Here is a 17,800-nt window from a genome sequence, read left to right as displayed (position 1 = left end):
GCTTAAGCAGGGCCAGCAATGACATCAGGTGATCCTGGTGAATTACTACTTTCTTTCTCAAATAGCGTAATTCCTCTGCTCCTTTTATCATGTATAGTTGCCCTAATTATGTAATAAATCTGTGAGAGAAATCTTTCTTTTGAATTAGAAAATTTAAGGATAAGCTAAAGAATAATAATTATCTTTAATTTAACTCTCAACTGTGTTCCAAAACCTCAGTGGTAGAGATCAGGACTTTCCCAGAGACACTTGCAAATGACAGTGGCGGGCTTTCTGATGCTGTTGTCTTTACTGTGATACTCTTTGCCCAAGCTGAACTTAAGTACTTTCACAATTCATTTCTGTGTTGGATTGAAACGTAGGGCAGAGATGAAAACTGTATTGTTAGCAAATACTGTACCAGGGATAAATCAAAGTATATCTTATCAGCATTTAGCTATCAAAAAAGCATTACAATAAATGTACTTGATTTGTTTGACACCTGTATCTTTGAACAAAATGTTATTTGATTTTTTGGTTTTCCTTTGATGTGGATTCAGAATCCTTCCCATGTTCTCATAATGGCCAGAATCACCACTTTCTCCGTGTCTCTCATCTCTATACAAATGTCAGGGTATCATCTGGCTGTCTCAGTTGGTAGTGTATGACTCTTGACCTCAGGGTCATGAGTCCACATTGGGTAGAGAGATTACTTAAAAATACTCACACACATATATATACTACTGTCTGTACCACGAGCTTTTGAAGGGAGTGGAAAAATCTCACACATGTCCAGTACCTACAACAGTGCCTGGCACATAGTAACTATTAATCCATTTCTATTTCTCTGCCACTATTTTCATTGATTTGTCTTCCCTTTATACATTTTAATGAAAGTGTTTTGGCTCTAACATCAAAAAATGATTTCTTATTCTCTTTTTGAGCTATATAGGAAGAGCATAAACACATTTGAATTCTTTGAATTATGAATCAAAGTAATGTCTTTCCCAAATCAAATTGCTGGGCCAAATCAAATTGCTTTTCCTTACCATCAGAAAAACTTCATTTAGTAAAGATACAAATTTTATTGGAGTTCAGAAATTGCTAATTTGCACAACAAAAAATACTGGATTTGTAGCAACTTAAAATGAAGAGTATAGTTGCAGCTTACACGTGCCAAAGAATATTATTAAAAATAGAGGAACTTTTGAGAATGAGAGTTTTAGATTTAGGAAGTTTATACAGGAAAATAGAGCCCATAATTCACATATAAATGTTAGAAGGTTTGTGTATGTGTGTGTTTTCAGTGTTCCATGTTAATGGAGAAATAAAATGTCATGAATAATCCATTCAGGTGTACAATTCAAAATATACATAAATATGACATGGTCATACTGCTTACCCTTTTGGGTGAATATAATTAATTCATTTCAATAATCTCACTTTGATTAACACGACACAAAAATCACTTTTCTTTACCCAAGAATACCATAGACAGTAGAGAAGAAAGCTGGTATGTGAAAGCACTTTACCACCTGAATTAAGCCTAGGTTAGCCAGACTTACACAATTTAGGTTTGACTCTGATTACAATGATATCAATTTTAATGGAGAAACTGGTAGTACATACATATAGGTCTCTATTTCATGGCTCTACAGTTAAAGCTCTGATATATGTTACATTTAATGGAATTCTAGCTATTCTATATGCTTAATTTTTAAATGATCTCATGTAAGTGGACAGAGATTTACTTAGATCTGGTCTTTAAATTTTAGAAGGCACTCTTGATAATAGAAAGCAGTGTTTAAGACACGATGTTAGGACAAAAGTCCACAGTTCTCTGTAAGTGAATTACCTATTGCAGTACTGCAAATGCCACAACTCAAGAGAAATGGGTCATCAAAAACATGTCCTTTCATGAAGTGCCTCTAATTCTCCAAGAGTTCCTGAACCAGCAATTTTGTGATTTGCATTTCAAAACAGAGTTGTAACAGTACAATTGAAATTCCTACGGGTCTGAATCTGCTAGAAAAAAGGCTTTGTAGCCCCAGAGATGGTTAGGTTAGCCATGCAAACAAATAGGCTCTTGACCCCAAGGACTTTCACTTTTGTAGGTAAAATGGTATCCCGTAGATACACACCATTCTAACGAAAATCAATTCCATGTCATCTCACAATTTAGCAGCCTCATGAGTCTTTTATAACCTAAAGATTTAAGAGCAAGCTATTGAGGAAATGTACTATACCTTCACATTGTCTGTTTTTCATGTTTCTCTGAAATCCAGGCTTACAGCGACAAAAAACAGATGTTTTTATTTGATTACAATATGCATCATCCCCACACGGATTCACATTATCTTCACAGGTATATTCAGCAGGAGCTAGGATTTAAAAATACCATCAAAACTAATATAATTCTAATTCCTGAACTGGGAATTTACTTTTTTCTTAATTTGAAATTATATTTATTATTCCATAGATAACTCTTTTTGAATTTATAAGATTATGATCTTCTCTCTGTATAAGCCTTTATTTCTTATACAGGTATAGAAGCCGATAAAAAAAAACTGAGCTCATTTATACTGAGTATAGTTTAGGCCAAACTGTCAATAGCTGATATTTACAGCTGTTATTGAAGTACACTACTTTGTAAAAGTCAAGAGTCAATATTTCTAATGACAAGTTATCATTGCAGTGGTAAGATATACGTGTGCTACATCCTTCTCTAGGAACCAAATGGTTTCTTAGAAGCTAACTAGAGATGTGGGCATTTGTTGCTAACCTAAATTGAGCATTCAGGAATTCGGTCAAGGGCACTACCATGGTACACAAGCAAATGTGCCAGATCATCAATTCTTAAATTTTTTTGTTTTAGCCTGGTAATATATATGAGGAGCAACACACTTCAGTCGACACGGACTTAAGTTAACACAAAATAGCCCAGACTATGTGTTGTTCATAATTTCCAGCACAGTAGTTGCAATTTCATAGCTTTATCTCCCATTCCAAAAAACATTTTTTTAAATAGGCTCTACAGCCAGAATGGAGCCCAAATTGGGGCTTGAACTCATGACCCTAAGATGAAGACCTGAGCTGAGATCAAGAGTCAGATGCTGACTAAGCCACCCAGGCACCCTTTCTGAAAACATTTTAGAATGCAAATAAATAGGAGCAACATTATTATCAGAGTGACACTCTATTTTACTTACATGTATCTAATTATTTTGAAATAGAAGAACTTTAATTATAAGAATTGTAATCATTATTAATCCCACTGACTCTTGAATATTTATAATTAATTAAGGTACAACAGTGGAATTATATCTCAGTTGAGGTATATGTAACCATATCCTGGTGAGTATTATTTCATCACTCAGTGAGGAATAATTCAGATGCACAGTGAGAAAAAATAAGAGACTGCATTATAGGAAGTATTTTATGACTTTATGAATGACATGATGATGTCTTCTTTAAGAAAAACTCAGCACTGAATTAACATTTAAAACATTCAATAAATTATTAAGACCTTGACCATCATTCAATCAAATATCATTGTAAGAGGCAAAAAATATTAAATTTATATTTTACAGAATAAAATATTAAGAGATATAGATTTCTAGCTGATATCAAAGTCTGTAATTGGATATTGAGATCTCAGGTTCAGTTCTAACAAGGATATTCATTCTAAAATCAACCTCTCCCACCTTAGGCTTTCTAATGGCTGCTTTGGCAAAGGCTTAAAAAAGAAGGCATTAAGTAAATTTTTGGAGAACAATATTTTCATACACCTGTGAAGAAAATTTTAGTCATGTTGAAGTAGAAATTGAAATTGATAGTTGCTACACTTTAACAGAAAATAAACTCACTAGTTCTGCAGCCTTGTTCATCTGAACCATCTCCACAGTCATCAAGTTGATCACACTGGAGGTCCATGGGGATACATTTTTTATTACTGCAAGCAAACTCATCTTTTTTACATGGTCTTGCTTTATATGTAAGCTTACCTATAAAGTCATTAAAAATGATTAGTCCTTCATGGAACCAAAACAAAAATTTTAAATCATTTCTTTAAGTTTTTTCATTTATTGTTTATGAGAGAGAGAGAAAGAGAAAGGACAAAAGCAGAGGTGAAGCAGAAAGAGAGAGGGAGACAAAGAATCCAAAGCAGACTCTAGGTTCTTCACTGCCAGCACAGAGCCCAACTGGGGCTCAAACTCACGAAGTATGAGATCATGACCTGAGCCAATATAAAGGGCTTATTAACCAAATGAGTGACCCAGGTGCCTCCAAAACAAATGTACTGACTACATTAATAGGTTTAAGATTTTACTAAACACTATGAAAAAGATGGCTCCCTGGCTTTATTTGAGGTTGGGCTAAATGAAAAAATTCTGAAATCCCAGGCTTTTAAAAAACAATAGTTCATTCACCCTATAATAAGTAACCTTATTATTTCCACAAGAATATATTTGAATATTCACCATAAATAGGACTTTCTTTTTAAAGTAATACCAACTGCCTCAGACCAGTTCCCTTCAGGGTTTGTCACCAAATCATTTTGCCACATACATCAGTAAAGCCTTTAGTTTTCAGAGTTTTGTTAATTTCAGAATTGTGAAGAAAGGATTGTGTAAAAATACAATCTTTATTTGCACTCTCCCCTCTAGGAGCTGTTTAACAGAGAACCTTTTTAAACCAGTTTGTTTTTCCTTCTTGCAGTATTTTCTTGAATATAGTGTGTATAATTAATAGAGATTTACAGACTAGCAGAGACTTTGCATAAAGCCGCATAGCTCTACTATTCAAATGAATGCTAGCAGATTATTTTCATACCTTGTCAGAAGAGCAAGTGTCTGGAAAAAAATACCCTCAGACATGCCACATGGAAAATACTTCTTTTTCGTTTTTTGAGTCCCCAAACCATTATATTATCTTGTAGCTGTCACCGAATCAATTATTTCACATTAAATAGATTTACCACCACAGTGATCTTCATCAGAGTTGTCCCCACAGTCATCAATCCCATTGCACATTTGCTCAGGCTGCAGGCATATTCTGTTATTTCTGCATCTGTGAGGTCTTGTGGGTGGGCAAAGAAATTTGACTGAAAAAAAAAAAAGCAAAAGACAAAGCAGTTCCTTTGGGTACACAACTTATAATTCTTTTTTTGTTTGTTTGTTTCTTTGTTTTAGTTTTTTCTTTCTCTGTGGTTTCCTTCTTTTAAAATCCATAATCTAGCTTTTAGGAATATATTTTGTTGTGGAAATTGCCTACATGTAGGTACTAGAAAATGTGTGATAATAGAAGCTATGATTCTAGTTATTTATATTAACTATAGAAAAGCGTGCAAAGCTGAAATGAAATAAAGTAAGAAAAAGAGCCAAACTTCATGGTTTCATTTCCAGATGCCTTATCTTAGCTGACTTCACTTGGTGTACCAAATTAATTTATGCCTGCGGTTTATACAACATGGCAGGACACTTAGCTATTTGAAAGAGCAATTTCACACAGAACAGAGCCTGAGCAAGCATATGTTACAGGCTCAAATTTGAAAATAGGTCATTCAGTAAAAAAAAAATGTCCCAACAATATTATGACTCTGTTTCCTACTCTGTGTCTCTAAAAAGAAATATGTAAATATGTATTTGAGTCACATAGGTGATCTTTGTTATTTATTTTTAATATTTGTGTATATATGTATCTCTGTGTGTGTGTGTGTGTGTGTGTGTGTGTGTGTGTGTGCGTGTGTTGTGTGCAAAAGAGACAACAGTGAAAGCCAGAGAATTTTATCCTGTCCTATCCATCGTTATACAATCTGAAGACTTCCACCCCTGGAGTAGGAAACACCTCTAATGGTTCTTTCTCCTTACATGTGAAATACTCCAGGGCTCTTTCATTGGGTTCCTGATCTTTTCAGTCTTGAATTCGCTACTGATATTCTCATTCTTATGGATTTACTTGACCCAACACCCTTAAGACTTTCAATTCACTATCTAATTCTATTGTCTCACAATGGGTTACAGGATATCCCCTCAAGAATTTCAAATTCAGTAAGTCCAAACCCCATTCTTTAACACCTTCTGATTACTTCCTCCTCTCCAAACATAAACTTTGTGTTATTTCCATAGTTCAGTTAGTAGTAAATCATAGCCATAATCTGGGATTATTCTAAATGCATTCCTCTTACTGACCTTCTACCTTTATTAGTTGATAAGTCCAACTGATACAGTCCCCAAACTTGCCTTCTTTTTTTTACATCAATACCAGTTATAATAGCTTAGGTCTTCGTTATCTCTTATATGAGGTAGACTTCTAAATGTCTCTATTTCATTGCCCAACATAAGATCCCCCAAAAGAACCAGAACAATCCACCTAACAGTTATCTGATAATCTCTTTCACAGTTACCAGCACTTTCAGAATAATAACTTAAGATACTTTACCAGGCATAATAGACTGATCATTACTTTGTCCCTGTCACTCCTACAGACTCATCCCTTGTATCTTAAAATTCCAGCAATACTACTTTATTAGCTCCTTAAATATGCCATACTCCTTCTTTCTTGACCTCCTTGGTTTAAATGAAATCCAGTTTCCACTCCGAGCATAGTTCTTCCTCTTTAGGTCTTTTAGGAATGCCTCTTAAATTACTCACACTTCTTATCTCATGTTTAAATACTTCCTTAATTTCCTACTTTAGCTTTCAGAGCTTTGTTACTATATCATCACATTCTATATTTTAAAAACAAAACAAAAACTATTATGCATTTGATTATACATCTTTTTTACTGCTATTTTCTCATCAACCTAATAACCTTATAACCTTATAAACATCCCTTCCCCAATTTACTAAAGATGGTGCACCACCCTTCATAGTCACTGCTCTCCATCCAAACTCATTTCAACATCCTAGATGACATCAACATCCACATGAGCAAACCAACCAATAACTGTACTTTTGAGAGCCTTGAGTTTTTCATACCCAATGACCTTTTAGTATAATTCACCTAAGCCACACACTATCCTAGAAGATTACGAAAATTGGAAGATTTCAAGAAACTTCTCTTCTTAATTCAGCCGATGCGATTTCCTGTTGTTTGCAGGTAAGAACACTAAGTGATCCACATAAGTGTAGCTGGATGTACTGTTTTCTCCAATCACTTCATTTATAAAGCCATTAATTTGAATGCTACAAGTTCTGACCACCACCTCTTATTTTCCCAACTTTTTAGTTCAACCAGTCTCATTAAGATCCTTTTTCTGTCTATGGTAAAACTTTAGCTCATTGATTTACCCACCTTTTCCTATTCTCCAATGTTTTTGTCTGTATTTCTCTCTCTATTGACATTTGATTCCATGCTCCATCTTTTAATTTACTCATTTGACAAATATTTATTGGTAAATTATTATATGTTAGACACTGTTCTAAGAACTTTAGAAACTCACTTTAGTGCAAATAATCTGGATTATCTGGCTTTTTTTCTCTTTTTTACCACATAGTATTCCATAGTATTTATTACCCCCATTCTACTCTGGCTATTCTTTATCCTATAGAATTACATAGTATCCATTACCTCACTCTATTCTGACTCTCAAATTTGTAACCCTAGACCAACATTTTAAACTTTGGAACCAAACATTTAGAGCCAAACTGAAATCTATACTTGAATGTCTCCTCAAATGTCTCTCAAACCAGACTTTTAATCTTTACTTACAATACTGATTCTCTTCCTATGTTCCCTATGTACTCACTGTGCAAGCAAAACCACCCCATACATTACATTTCTCCTCTCCCTTGACCTATATATCCAATCCATTACTTAATCCAATTTATTTTGCTTTCACATCATCTTCAAATCTGTGTATATTTCACATCATCTTTTTTAATGTTTATTATTTTTGAGAGAAAGGAAGCACGAGTGGGGTAGGGGCAGAGAGAGAGAGAGAGAGACCCAGAATCTAAAGCAGGCTCCAGGCTCTGAGCTGCAAGCACAGAGCCCAATGCAGAGCTTAAACCCACCAGCCATGAGATCACGACCTGAGCTGAAGTCAGACACTTAACCAACTGAGCCACCCAGGTGCCTCATGTGTTATCAGTATCTTAATCCAAGCTACCAGAATGGGCTGCCTAGAGTACAGCAATTATCTTACCTAAACTTGCCTCTTTCTATCCAATATGTGTAAAATATAAAAATGACTATATGCCTATTCTGTTTAAAACATTTTAGCATTCTTAATTGCTTTTAGGCTAAATATAAAAATCTCTATAGAGATTCACAAGGCTCCAGACTCTTCTGTCTCTTCAGTTTCATCTGAAAGCAATATTGACCTTGTTCTGCACTCTCCAAGTACATGGATCTTTCAGTTCCTCCAGTGAGCTGTGGATTGTTTTGCCTCAGGATCTGAATGCATCTTGTTTCCTTTGCCTACAACACTGTCATCCACCTTCCCTCCACCCCATCCCTTTTGCTCACTTGGCAGTGATTAATCTCTCTGACTGAAACTCAAATGTTATTTCCCATAGCCTAAGATTGAATAACATCCCTCTGGTCTATACTTTTATAACTTAATCTACTTTTTTTGTCCATGCATGTATCATCATTTGTAGCCATATATTTTTGAGATCATTTGAATCCCTATTCTATTAGATTCTCAGTTCTGTGAAGTCAGGATCTATGTCCATTTCTCTCATCATTATATTACCAAATATAATAATGGTCTCTAACAACAAATATTTATTAAATGAATGAATGACACTTTTCCCCATGCTGTTCATAATGCCTACAGTGTATTTTAGTTTGGATCCTTCAAAATTGTAGCTTTCTGAATTCCTCTTTAGGCAGGGTTCATCTTATTCTTCTCCATCTTATTTATACCTTTTACTTAATTGCACCATTTCTTGAAATACAATGTATGAAAATTATGATTTGTACAATGAGATTAAAATCTTGTCACAGAGAACCATGTGCTGTTCATTTATTTAAATCTCAATTACTTAGCATAGTCCCTGGTACATAACAGATTGACTCAATGTTTATACTGATGACCAAGGGGAATGTAAAAACATGCACAGAATCAAGCTGGATGTATTTTAAGTTTTCCAGCAGCTGTCACTGAGAATCACTTCCTGGCCCTGGAAGTAGTCATGGGGCTCTGACTCTGGAGCCTCATGTGGTTAATTAGTTAGTGACCATTTGCTATTCTACCCACTAGTTGTGTGCTGAGGTGGAATAGGCAAGAGAAATCACATAAATATACACACATACATAATTTTATATAAATTTTATATATATAAGTTATAAAAATAATAGGATCTGGCTTGATGCTGGTAGATAAGTTCATATTTCCATGTATTATAATTCAGAAACAGTACAATCTCTAGTGATTCTCTAGAGTTCATTTTGTAAGATTATGTAGCACTAAAATTGAAACTTAGTTATGTCTCTCATCAGTTGTGCCTACAGAGAACATGTTCCAAAAACAGTCTTTTTATGTTTTAAATCCTTTTAAAAATAAAGCTGCTTCCTTGTTTTGGAATTTTTATTCAGTTGTAATATCAGTATTCAATGTCATCATCTATCAAAAAATATTGGTTTAACCTGGTGCACCAAATAGAACAAAAAATTTAAGTATATATAGTCATTCTATGTTTTCTTTTATTCACCTGATGTGGTATTTAATTGTATCCAAAGTAGTAGTATTTTTCTTTAAATTAGTGGTAAAATACATTTTTTGCTGAGATTAGATACAAATAATAATAAGAAGGACTAAAAATATTTGCTACATATAAGGAAAGTGGACATTGACAGTTGTTGGTTTCATGAGTACACTCTTGACAATTATCAGTTAGGAAAAACTTGAATTTGAAGAAACAATAACTTTTGTTAAGATTTACAAATTAAAATGTTAAATAACTTCTAATTTCAGTTCCCTGTCTATGTCTAAATATATATATATAAATCTATTAATATATTTATAACATAGAACATATATGTATAATATATAATATATTTTAATATGTATTTAAATATTAAAATATAACGATATATTTACATGTTAAATATATTAATATATCTACATATTATCTCCATATAGATCTTCCTTCTCTGAACAAACTTAGTCTTAGTAGTGGGTAACTTGTGGAACTACATGATTTTATTATTCACATGTTTTCCTTGTGGTTACCTGTCCGAAAAAGAAAATGATTTAGCCTAAAGGACCACTTTGGTACAAAGCCAAAGTCATTATATGAAACCTATACAGTTCAAACCATAAATATCTTTTGCATAGTGTTGACATAAGCAAGTTCAGATTTAGGAGGGTTCTCTGTAAAGTCATCAGCTTTGGACAGGGTAATCTCTTATTACCTGAACAAAAGCTGTCTCTGTGGTTTTACTTTATACCTAACCCTAGGATGGCAGACTTTGTGGTTTGCCTCACCACTTCATTGATTCATTCCAGTACATTAGAACCAGAAGTGAGAGTAAAATCTAGACCCATGTGAAATATGCCATACCACACATATCAGGAGCTTCATCTGAGTTGTCTCCACAGTCGTCTTCTCCATCACACACCCAGAAATGTAGTTTGCAAAGGGAATTATTGCAGAGAAATTCATCTGCTCTACATATATTTCCTCCTTTATTTTAAGACAAAACAGAAAAAAACGACATAGAGATGTAACATAATTAATGCCAATCAGCAGGATACATATTCCTCTAACTCTTAGCACAGGATCTAGTTTCTCATTTCTTCACCTGTTTCCTGAATAATACTAGGGATAGGCAGTATTCAAGATTTGTTTTTGTTTTTGTTTTTGCTTTCAGTTATGTTTAGTTACCTTTCAAAACATAGATATTACTCAGGCATATCATAGTTCCCTTAGAAATCCTGATAAGATGGTAGAAGGAAATTCTCTCAAATATAAGTTATTTTCTATTTCACATAATTTTTATGTTACTGTAGAGAAACTTAAGTTTTAAATACGATTAGTTTTCATTATAAAAACTGTGTTGCTCTAGAAAGAAAAGACACTTTCAAAAATTTTAGAGAATTCAGCTGCATCTGGAAACTGACAAAGTGAATCACTAAAGACAGAATAACCAATAAAGTTTTTGAAGTCACAGAGAAATAGTTAATTTTATAACATAATTAGAACTTGGTGATGTGGAGAAATATTAAAGTCATCCTGGTAAAAAAAAATTGTGTAATGGCATAGCAATTTTTTGTGTATTTGTAAATGTTTACATTTTTTCCCTTTTCAAAATTCAATAGAAAGCATCAAGAATGCAAGGATATACTCACTCAAAATTAAGTACACTTATCACATGCAAGGGAACCAAAATACTAATAAGCTTTGGTTATATGTCTCGCTATATAGGAATCTATAGTGAAAACTGCAATGGTTGGGGAATTAGGAACTGAATTTGTCTTACTCTGGACAAGTCTATTAATTTCTCTGCTACTCAGTTTCTTTCTATGTCATAAAAGAGGCGTGGTTAAGGTCATGTATAAGCTCATATTCACAAGCAGTACCTGGGGAATCAACACAAAGTAACTTGATGGGAATTTAGAATTAGATTGCTTTCAGAGAATTACACTATCTATTTGAACATCATACATAAGAAATTTGCTTCCATATGAGATTGATTTGATGATTGATGGCATTAACATATTTAAAAGTAGATATGTTTATTAAAAAATGGGGCTGAGAAGTGATAGGGCTCACCCTTGTGAGAATAAAAAATTGCAGAGGGAAGTGTTGTTCATTTTGTGGATGCACTTTGGAGGGAATAATAAGCCTAGGTCTGTGAGAGTCAAACAGCTCGTGTTGTTGAATTTTGACTCACATATACGTCTTTAATAATTAACCTACGGTAGCAAATACTTAACTTAGCAAATGACAGAACAAGATTTGGATTTTAGCATAAAAGCAGTAGCTACAGTGTGGAGAACTTGGAAATGAAGGTAGTGATATTAAAGCCAAGGCTGGAAAAAAACACCAATTTGAAGAGGGGTTTTAGCAGTGCAGTACTTGATTTCTAGTATCTTACAGTGAACCGTTGAAAGTGCTTCAGGAAGTAGAATTTTCAGGATCTGATGGTTAAATAGATGAGGGTAGCAAGGAGAGGGAGTAGTCAAACAAAGCACTCAATTTTTGGTTTATTTGTGGTATTTGGTGAATGTTGATTTTGTTAAAAAAAATAAAGGAATACAGCAAGAAGAATAAGCTTACTAGAAATAATGACTCAATTCATTTAAAGTACTAGTAGGGTAACCATGTAGTGATATTTAGTAGGATAGTGTATAACGGTGTTGAAATATATGATAGGTTCTGAGTTGTAAATATATAACTAGGGATGATCACAATGTAGTTGTTATTTGGAATTTAGAACAAAACAGAGGAGATCAGCATTTAAAGACTGGATAAAGGGGTGTCTGCAAAAGAGACTGAGGCTATTTAGCCAGAGTGGTTGAAAAATACCTAAAAAGTGTTTCAACAAGGTAATAGTTAGCACATGTATGTAAAGCTAAAAAAGGAGGGTCAGTGAAGTGGCAGTAGATTTAATGAAATGTTTGTAGTTGGTTATTATTAGATGAAGAAGTAGTAGTTAATGTCACCATCCATCCATTTCCAGGAAGTTTGCCCTTGAAGGGGAGGAAGAGCGGAAGAAGTTAGGTGAGTAAGGGCCTGGTAGCTTCTGTGGAGGAAGACTGATATCTGATATACTTAAATGATTCTGAAAATAATTCAGTAGACAGAATAAGCTTGAGGGGATAGAAGACAGAAAAGATTAAAAAAAAAAAAGGTAACTGACAGAACAAAGTCCTTGAGAATCCAGGAAGTGTGAAGGATTTGAGATCTAAAGCATCTAACTTATGCGAGAGGTGCAACAGGTCTTCCATTTCAAGAGGAAGGAAGGGGGAAAGGCTAGGCATGGAACAGCTTTCGGTACATTTGTAAATTTGACGAACAGATTAAGCTCAAGATTTTTATTATTTCTGTGAAGCAAAGATGAGGACAAAATCCAGCTTGTTAAAAACTTGGTATGTTTAGGGTACTTGGGTGGGTCAGTTGGCTAAATGTCTGACTCTTGATTTCAGCTCAGGTCATGCACTCATGGTTCCTGATATCAATCCCTGTGTCAGGCTCTGTGCTGATAGTGCAGACCTGCGTGGGATTCTCTCTCCCTCTCTCTGCCCCTTTCCTCTCCCTATGTGTGCACACACATGTGTGCTCTCTCTCTCAAAATACACATATGAACATTTTTAAAAAATAAAAAAATAAATTACAACTTGATATGGTTGATGGTAGACATATGATTAGAGAAATCTAGGATGATTACTTAGAATCTTAAGTAATAGTTGAAGCTGAGATTATGACTTTATAGTGATATCAATTGGAAGAGTTCCAAGAGTTTCCTGCAAAATTGTTTAAGAACTGGCACAGACTACATTGGCTCTCTGAGGACTAACAAACCCTAAAATAGAGAAAAAGTCAAGTCCATGTGAGTGCATCAAGATGAGCATCACTGTGTGCGCCTGACAATATAGTATTGGGGTGCCCCTTTTTTTCCAGCTTCTACAATACTCAATTCTAAAATATCCTATTTCTAAAAATACTTTCAATTACCAAACCTATGCAAAAATATATTTATGTTTAAAAAGTGACTGAAAACAACAAAAAGGGAACATGTATGGTCTTCCATATTAAAGAAACTCAAGATATGAATATTGATATAAGGTAAGTGCTTAATTCAATATCAAAATTTATAGAATATGAAAGTTATATTCATTCAGAATAAAGATTCTTAATGACTAAATCTCATTGCATGTTCCATTTTACAATGGATTATATCCAAACAAAATTTGTGAACTCTTGACATCCTCTGGTTATTTTAGAAAATTCTATTTGTAGCACGTCAATCTTGTTAAAAAGGAAAAGAAAAAGATTTCCCAAAGGTATCATACTAGATAACATTATAATTTGCCCCATAAGAATGTTGGGCATATTACTATTTTTATGAAGAAGAGAGAAATATAAATGGAATCACAGTTGTAACAGTAAGGCAAAGGTTTTATAATAATTTACTAAAGGCTTGTTATTATATCATGAAGAATTTGCATTAAAAATGTATCATGAGGCTACCATGACATCCTGAGTCTAACAAAAATGCTTATTTTGAAATGACATGAGGGACATATAAGCAAAAAAAAAAAAAAAGGTATAATTTAAAGAGACCAGCTAGATCAAAATTCCCATTTTCTAGTCTTTAGTCATGTTCTTAATCAGCTCAACAAGAGATTATTAGAAGATATAAATATAAAGATATAACTCTGAGCTTTTGGCAGGTTCATAGAAATCTGGACAGACACATCATCACAGAAAATAAGCATCTAGAGTCCCCCTCTTAATTTGGGTGGAGGGAAGGTTTAATATATGATAATGTTTTCTCATTTTCATAGTTAACACATTTTGATCTGATGATAACTAAAAAGAATAATTCTCAATCTTGTCCACCAAAATTGCTACGAAGAGCAAAGTTTGGAAGCTCAGGCCCAAAAAATCAATCATCAATCAATCAATGAAAACCCCACCAAGTTTCCTTGGCAACATGTTTTACCTTTAAAAATACAAATGTTGCTTTTAATTCCTCAGTATTTTGGGGTTTGTCTTTTAAAAGTAAACCAGTAAAATGATTCACTTGGATAATATTTCATGTTTGTCCTGAATCTTTCTTGCCTTCCAGCCCTCAACACTTAGTTCATGTATCCAGATTTGGGATGAATTGAAGTGAGATTTCACAGGGGAGAGATTTAGTCTGGCATTCCATTTCCTCAGTGCCTTGAAGTACATCCATCCAATACCTAAACCACTACCTGGAAGTAGAATACTAGAAATATGAACCTGATCATGCTTAAGATAGATCCATACATGATCAAATATTTTAACCATCAGGATACTTCACTGGAATTTATCTAGCAGCAAAGAAACACAAGAAAAGTTAGAAACATTAATTGGAGGGAATGGGAGCTCTGACACATTTCTAAATGACTGAATTAAAGGTCCTCGACTCTGTTTTAAACAGTAGGCTTAAACATTTAGTAGAGTCATTTTAAATCTAAAAGGCAACTCAGATTTCAAATGCTATACTGTATACTGTTTTTTTTTTAAACAGCAATGTTTGAGTTTTAACCTGGAATTCTTTTTTCAATCAAATCTTATAAAATTGTAATATTTAAAAAAAATAGATAAATCCTAACAGGTTGCCCTCAAACACACATGCACACACACGTACACGCACACGTACATGCACACACACACACACACATTCACTCATTTTCTGGGTACTCTTACAGCCCTGGGAGACATTTCACTGTGGCTGGACTTGATAGTATGAAAAATGAGCATGGAAACTCTCCTACAGGTAAAAAATTAGATCTCTTGATTCTAATTTCAGTAAATTCTCCGTGCTATTTATTACATAGTGCAAATTCTACCACCATCTCTTGTTGAAAAAATATATATATTTGAAGACTTCTTAAAGCCTTAGAAAACTTCTCACTATGCATAAAATTAGAACCAATTTCTATAGCATGAATCTTCAATTACTTATGGTTCCTAAACACTTAAACTTTCTCTCACCTATGAGACTTTGTGCATAATGATCCCACTGCCTAGAATCTATTTCCTCATTCTGTTTGCATACCTACGTTTTTACATCAAGAAACTCACATTCCAACAGGGGAAGCAGTCAACTAATACAGAAGTAATTAGAAAGAATATGACAAGAATGCCATCAAAGGGTTGCTAGGGAAACTCCAGAAGAGACTGCAATTTGGTTGAAGACAGTAACAATTGAATGGACTTAAAAGGAGAGAGATAATTTTTATTGTCAAATGTATCAAGATAGAAGAAATAGTAGAGGAATCAGGAAAGATGTTGAAAAGCATGGAAGATGTTGCTAGATTTATTCTTTGGTTTGGCTAGGAAATATGATACCTAAAGAGAAGTCAAGGAGTAGGAAGATAAAAGAGGATCATTCTCTGTAACCCTGACTGCCATATTTGTATGTAACCAGGAAGGAGCTTCAAGTAAACATTGACATAGTCAGTTACACTTCAAAAAATGAGCCTAGCAGCAGTGAGCAGAATGTATTGGAGTCCAGTTACATGGTAGTACATATGCCCAGGCAGGAAGCAATGTGAGAAAGAACCAGACTGGTGACAGAGACTGAAATTAAGGGAATGGAGCTTAATAGCTAGAAAATGGGAAATGATGAGTAATTTAATTGTCTGGAAGTCTTAGAATATTACTGAATTTAAGATTTTTTGGTGCCAGAGTGTCTACAATGTTTGCTGTCTCTAAATTGGAATGTGAATATGAGACCTTAACCAAAAGTGGAAATAGCTATTAAGGAAGTCTAATCTTTTATGGCTCTATATAAGGCACTGCAGATTCTACATGAGAACTAGGACTTCTTCTGCTGAGTATTACAACACTTTATCAGATTTGAGATGGAGAACTTAGCAAATCATAAAGGTTTGATCTAATATTAAAGAAAATAGAGGATATTTTTCTTTCAATGTAAAGTAAAATTTTATTATATTTTTTTAAAAAAAGATTTTATATAAATTCCAGTTAATTAACTTACAGTGTAATGTTAGTTTCAGGTGTACAATGTAATGATTTAACAGTTTCATACAACACCCAATGTTCATCACAACAAGGGTACTTCTTTATCTCCACTACCTATTTAATCCCTCCCCCAACACTCCCTTCTTGTAATTATCAGTTTGTTCTCTATAGTTAAGAGTCTGTTTCTTGGTTTGATTTTTTCACTTTTTACCCTCTTTTGTTCACTTATTCTGTTTCTTGAATTCTAAATATGAGTGAAATCATATAGTATTATTTGTCTTTCTCTGACTGACTTATTTTGCTTACATTATACTCTCTAGCTCATTCATGTTGTTGCAAAAGTACATTTAAACTGTATAAACCCTGAGCACATGCTCAAATGCCTTGCAACATACATTAATAACTTGGATTATCTCTGTGGATGATAATCCAAATATTCCATAATATAAAGTCCACTGAGAGACTTTTAAATTTTTTCTTCTTACTGTTTATGTATTTATTTTGAGAGAGAGAGAGAGAATATGCAAGAGCATGAGCAGGGGAGGGGAGAGAAGGAGAGAAAGAATCCCAAGCAATCAGGCTCCTGTGCACTATCAGCGCAGAACTTGATGTGGGGCTGCATCTCATGAACTGTGAGATCATGACCTGAGCCTAAATCAAGAGTTAGATGCTTAACCAACTGAGCTGCCCAGGCACATCCATTGAGAGACTTTGGTAAGCAAGTTAAAAGAAATTTTACATTTAAGCAACATGCTTAACATTATGAAAATAATAAGAATTATGGAATTTGTGATCATTTTATGGTTTGTCCCACTTTTTTTTGCTTTCACCTAAGTAACTCTAAAGTAGTAATAATTGCTGCTTTTAATGTGGCGAATTACAATTAAAAAGTTGTTATCTGTCAGGAAATATTTTCACATAGTAAAAAATAATGTACTACAAAATTGAAAGTTGTCTTCCAAACTGACAAAAAATGTAGGTCATTTTCTCAACCATATGGCAAAAGGGAAATTTGGGGCACAAACTACAGTTGTTATCAGTATGTGTAATATAGTATGCCATATGTTATTATTCTTTCATAGTAAGGCAAGCAATGTGGAAGAGAGACTTACACTGAAAATATTTCTATAGTAATGGCTAAAGCACTTATGTTCTCTGCATCCTTCTCCTGTCATATCCCTGAC

At 33.9% G+C, this 17,800-nt stretch overlaps 1 protein-coding gene across 1 annotated transcript in view; it reads right to left on the bottom strand.

Annotated features, from left to right (window-relative positions):
• Positions 1 to 17,800, bottom strand: part of LRP1B (LDL receptor related protein 1B) — a 1,807,041-nt gene that overhangs the window by 134,767 nt on the left and 1,654,474 nt on the right. The window contains exons 67-70 of the mRNA XM_029933319.1: positions 10,494 to 10,616; positions 4,958 to 5,083; positions 3,846 to 3,983; positions 2,226 to 2,360 (exon numbers count right to left, since the gene is read on the bottom strand). Of these exons, the coding sequence (XP_029789179.1) occupies positions 2,226 to 2,360; positions 3,846 to 3,983; positions 4,958 to 5,083; positions 10,494 to 10,616 (522 nt within the window). The remainder of the gene's footprint in view (positions 1 to 2,225; positions 2,361 to 3,845; positions 3,984 to 4,957; positions 5,084 to 10,493; positions 10,617 to 17,800) is intronic.

This window comes from Suricata suricatta, chromosome 3 (assembly GCF_006229205.1).
Source record: "Suricata suricatta isolate VVHF042 chromosome 3, meerkat_22Aug2017_6uvM2_HiC, whole genome shotgun sequence".
Lineage (NCBI taxonomy): Eukaryota > Metazoa > Chordata > Mammalia > Carnivora > Herpestidae > Suricata > Suricata suricatta.
The sequence above is the reverse complement of the archived record's forward strand: the minus strand, read 5'-3'. Positions and strand labels throughout refer to the sequence as shown.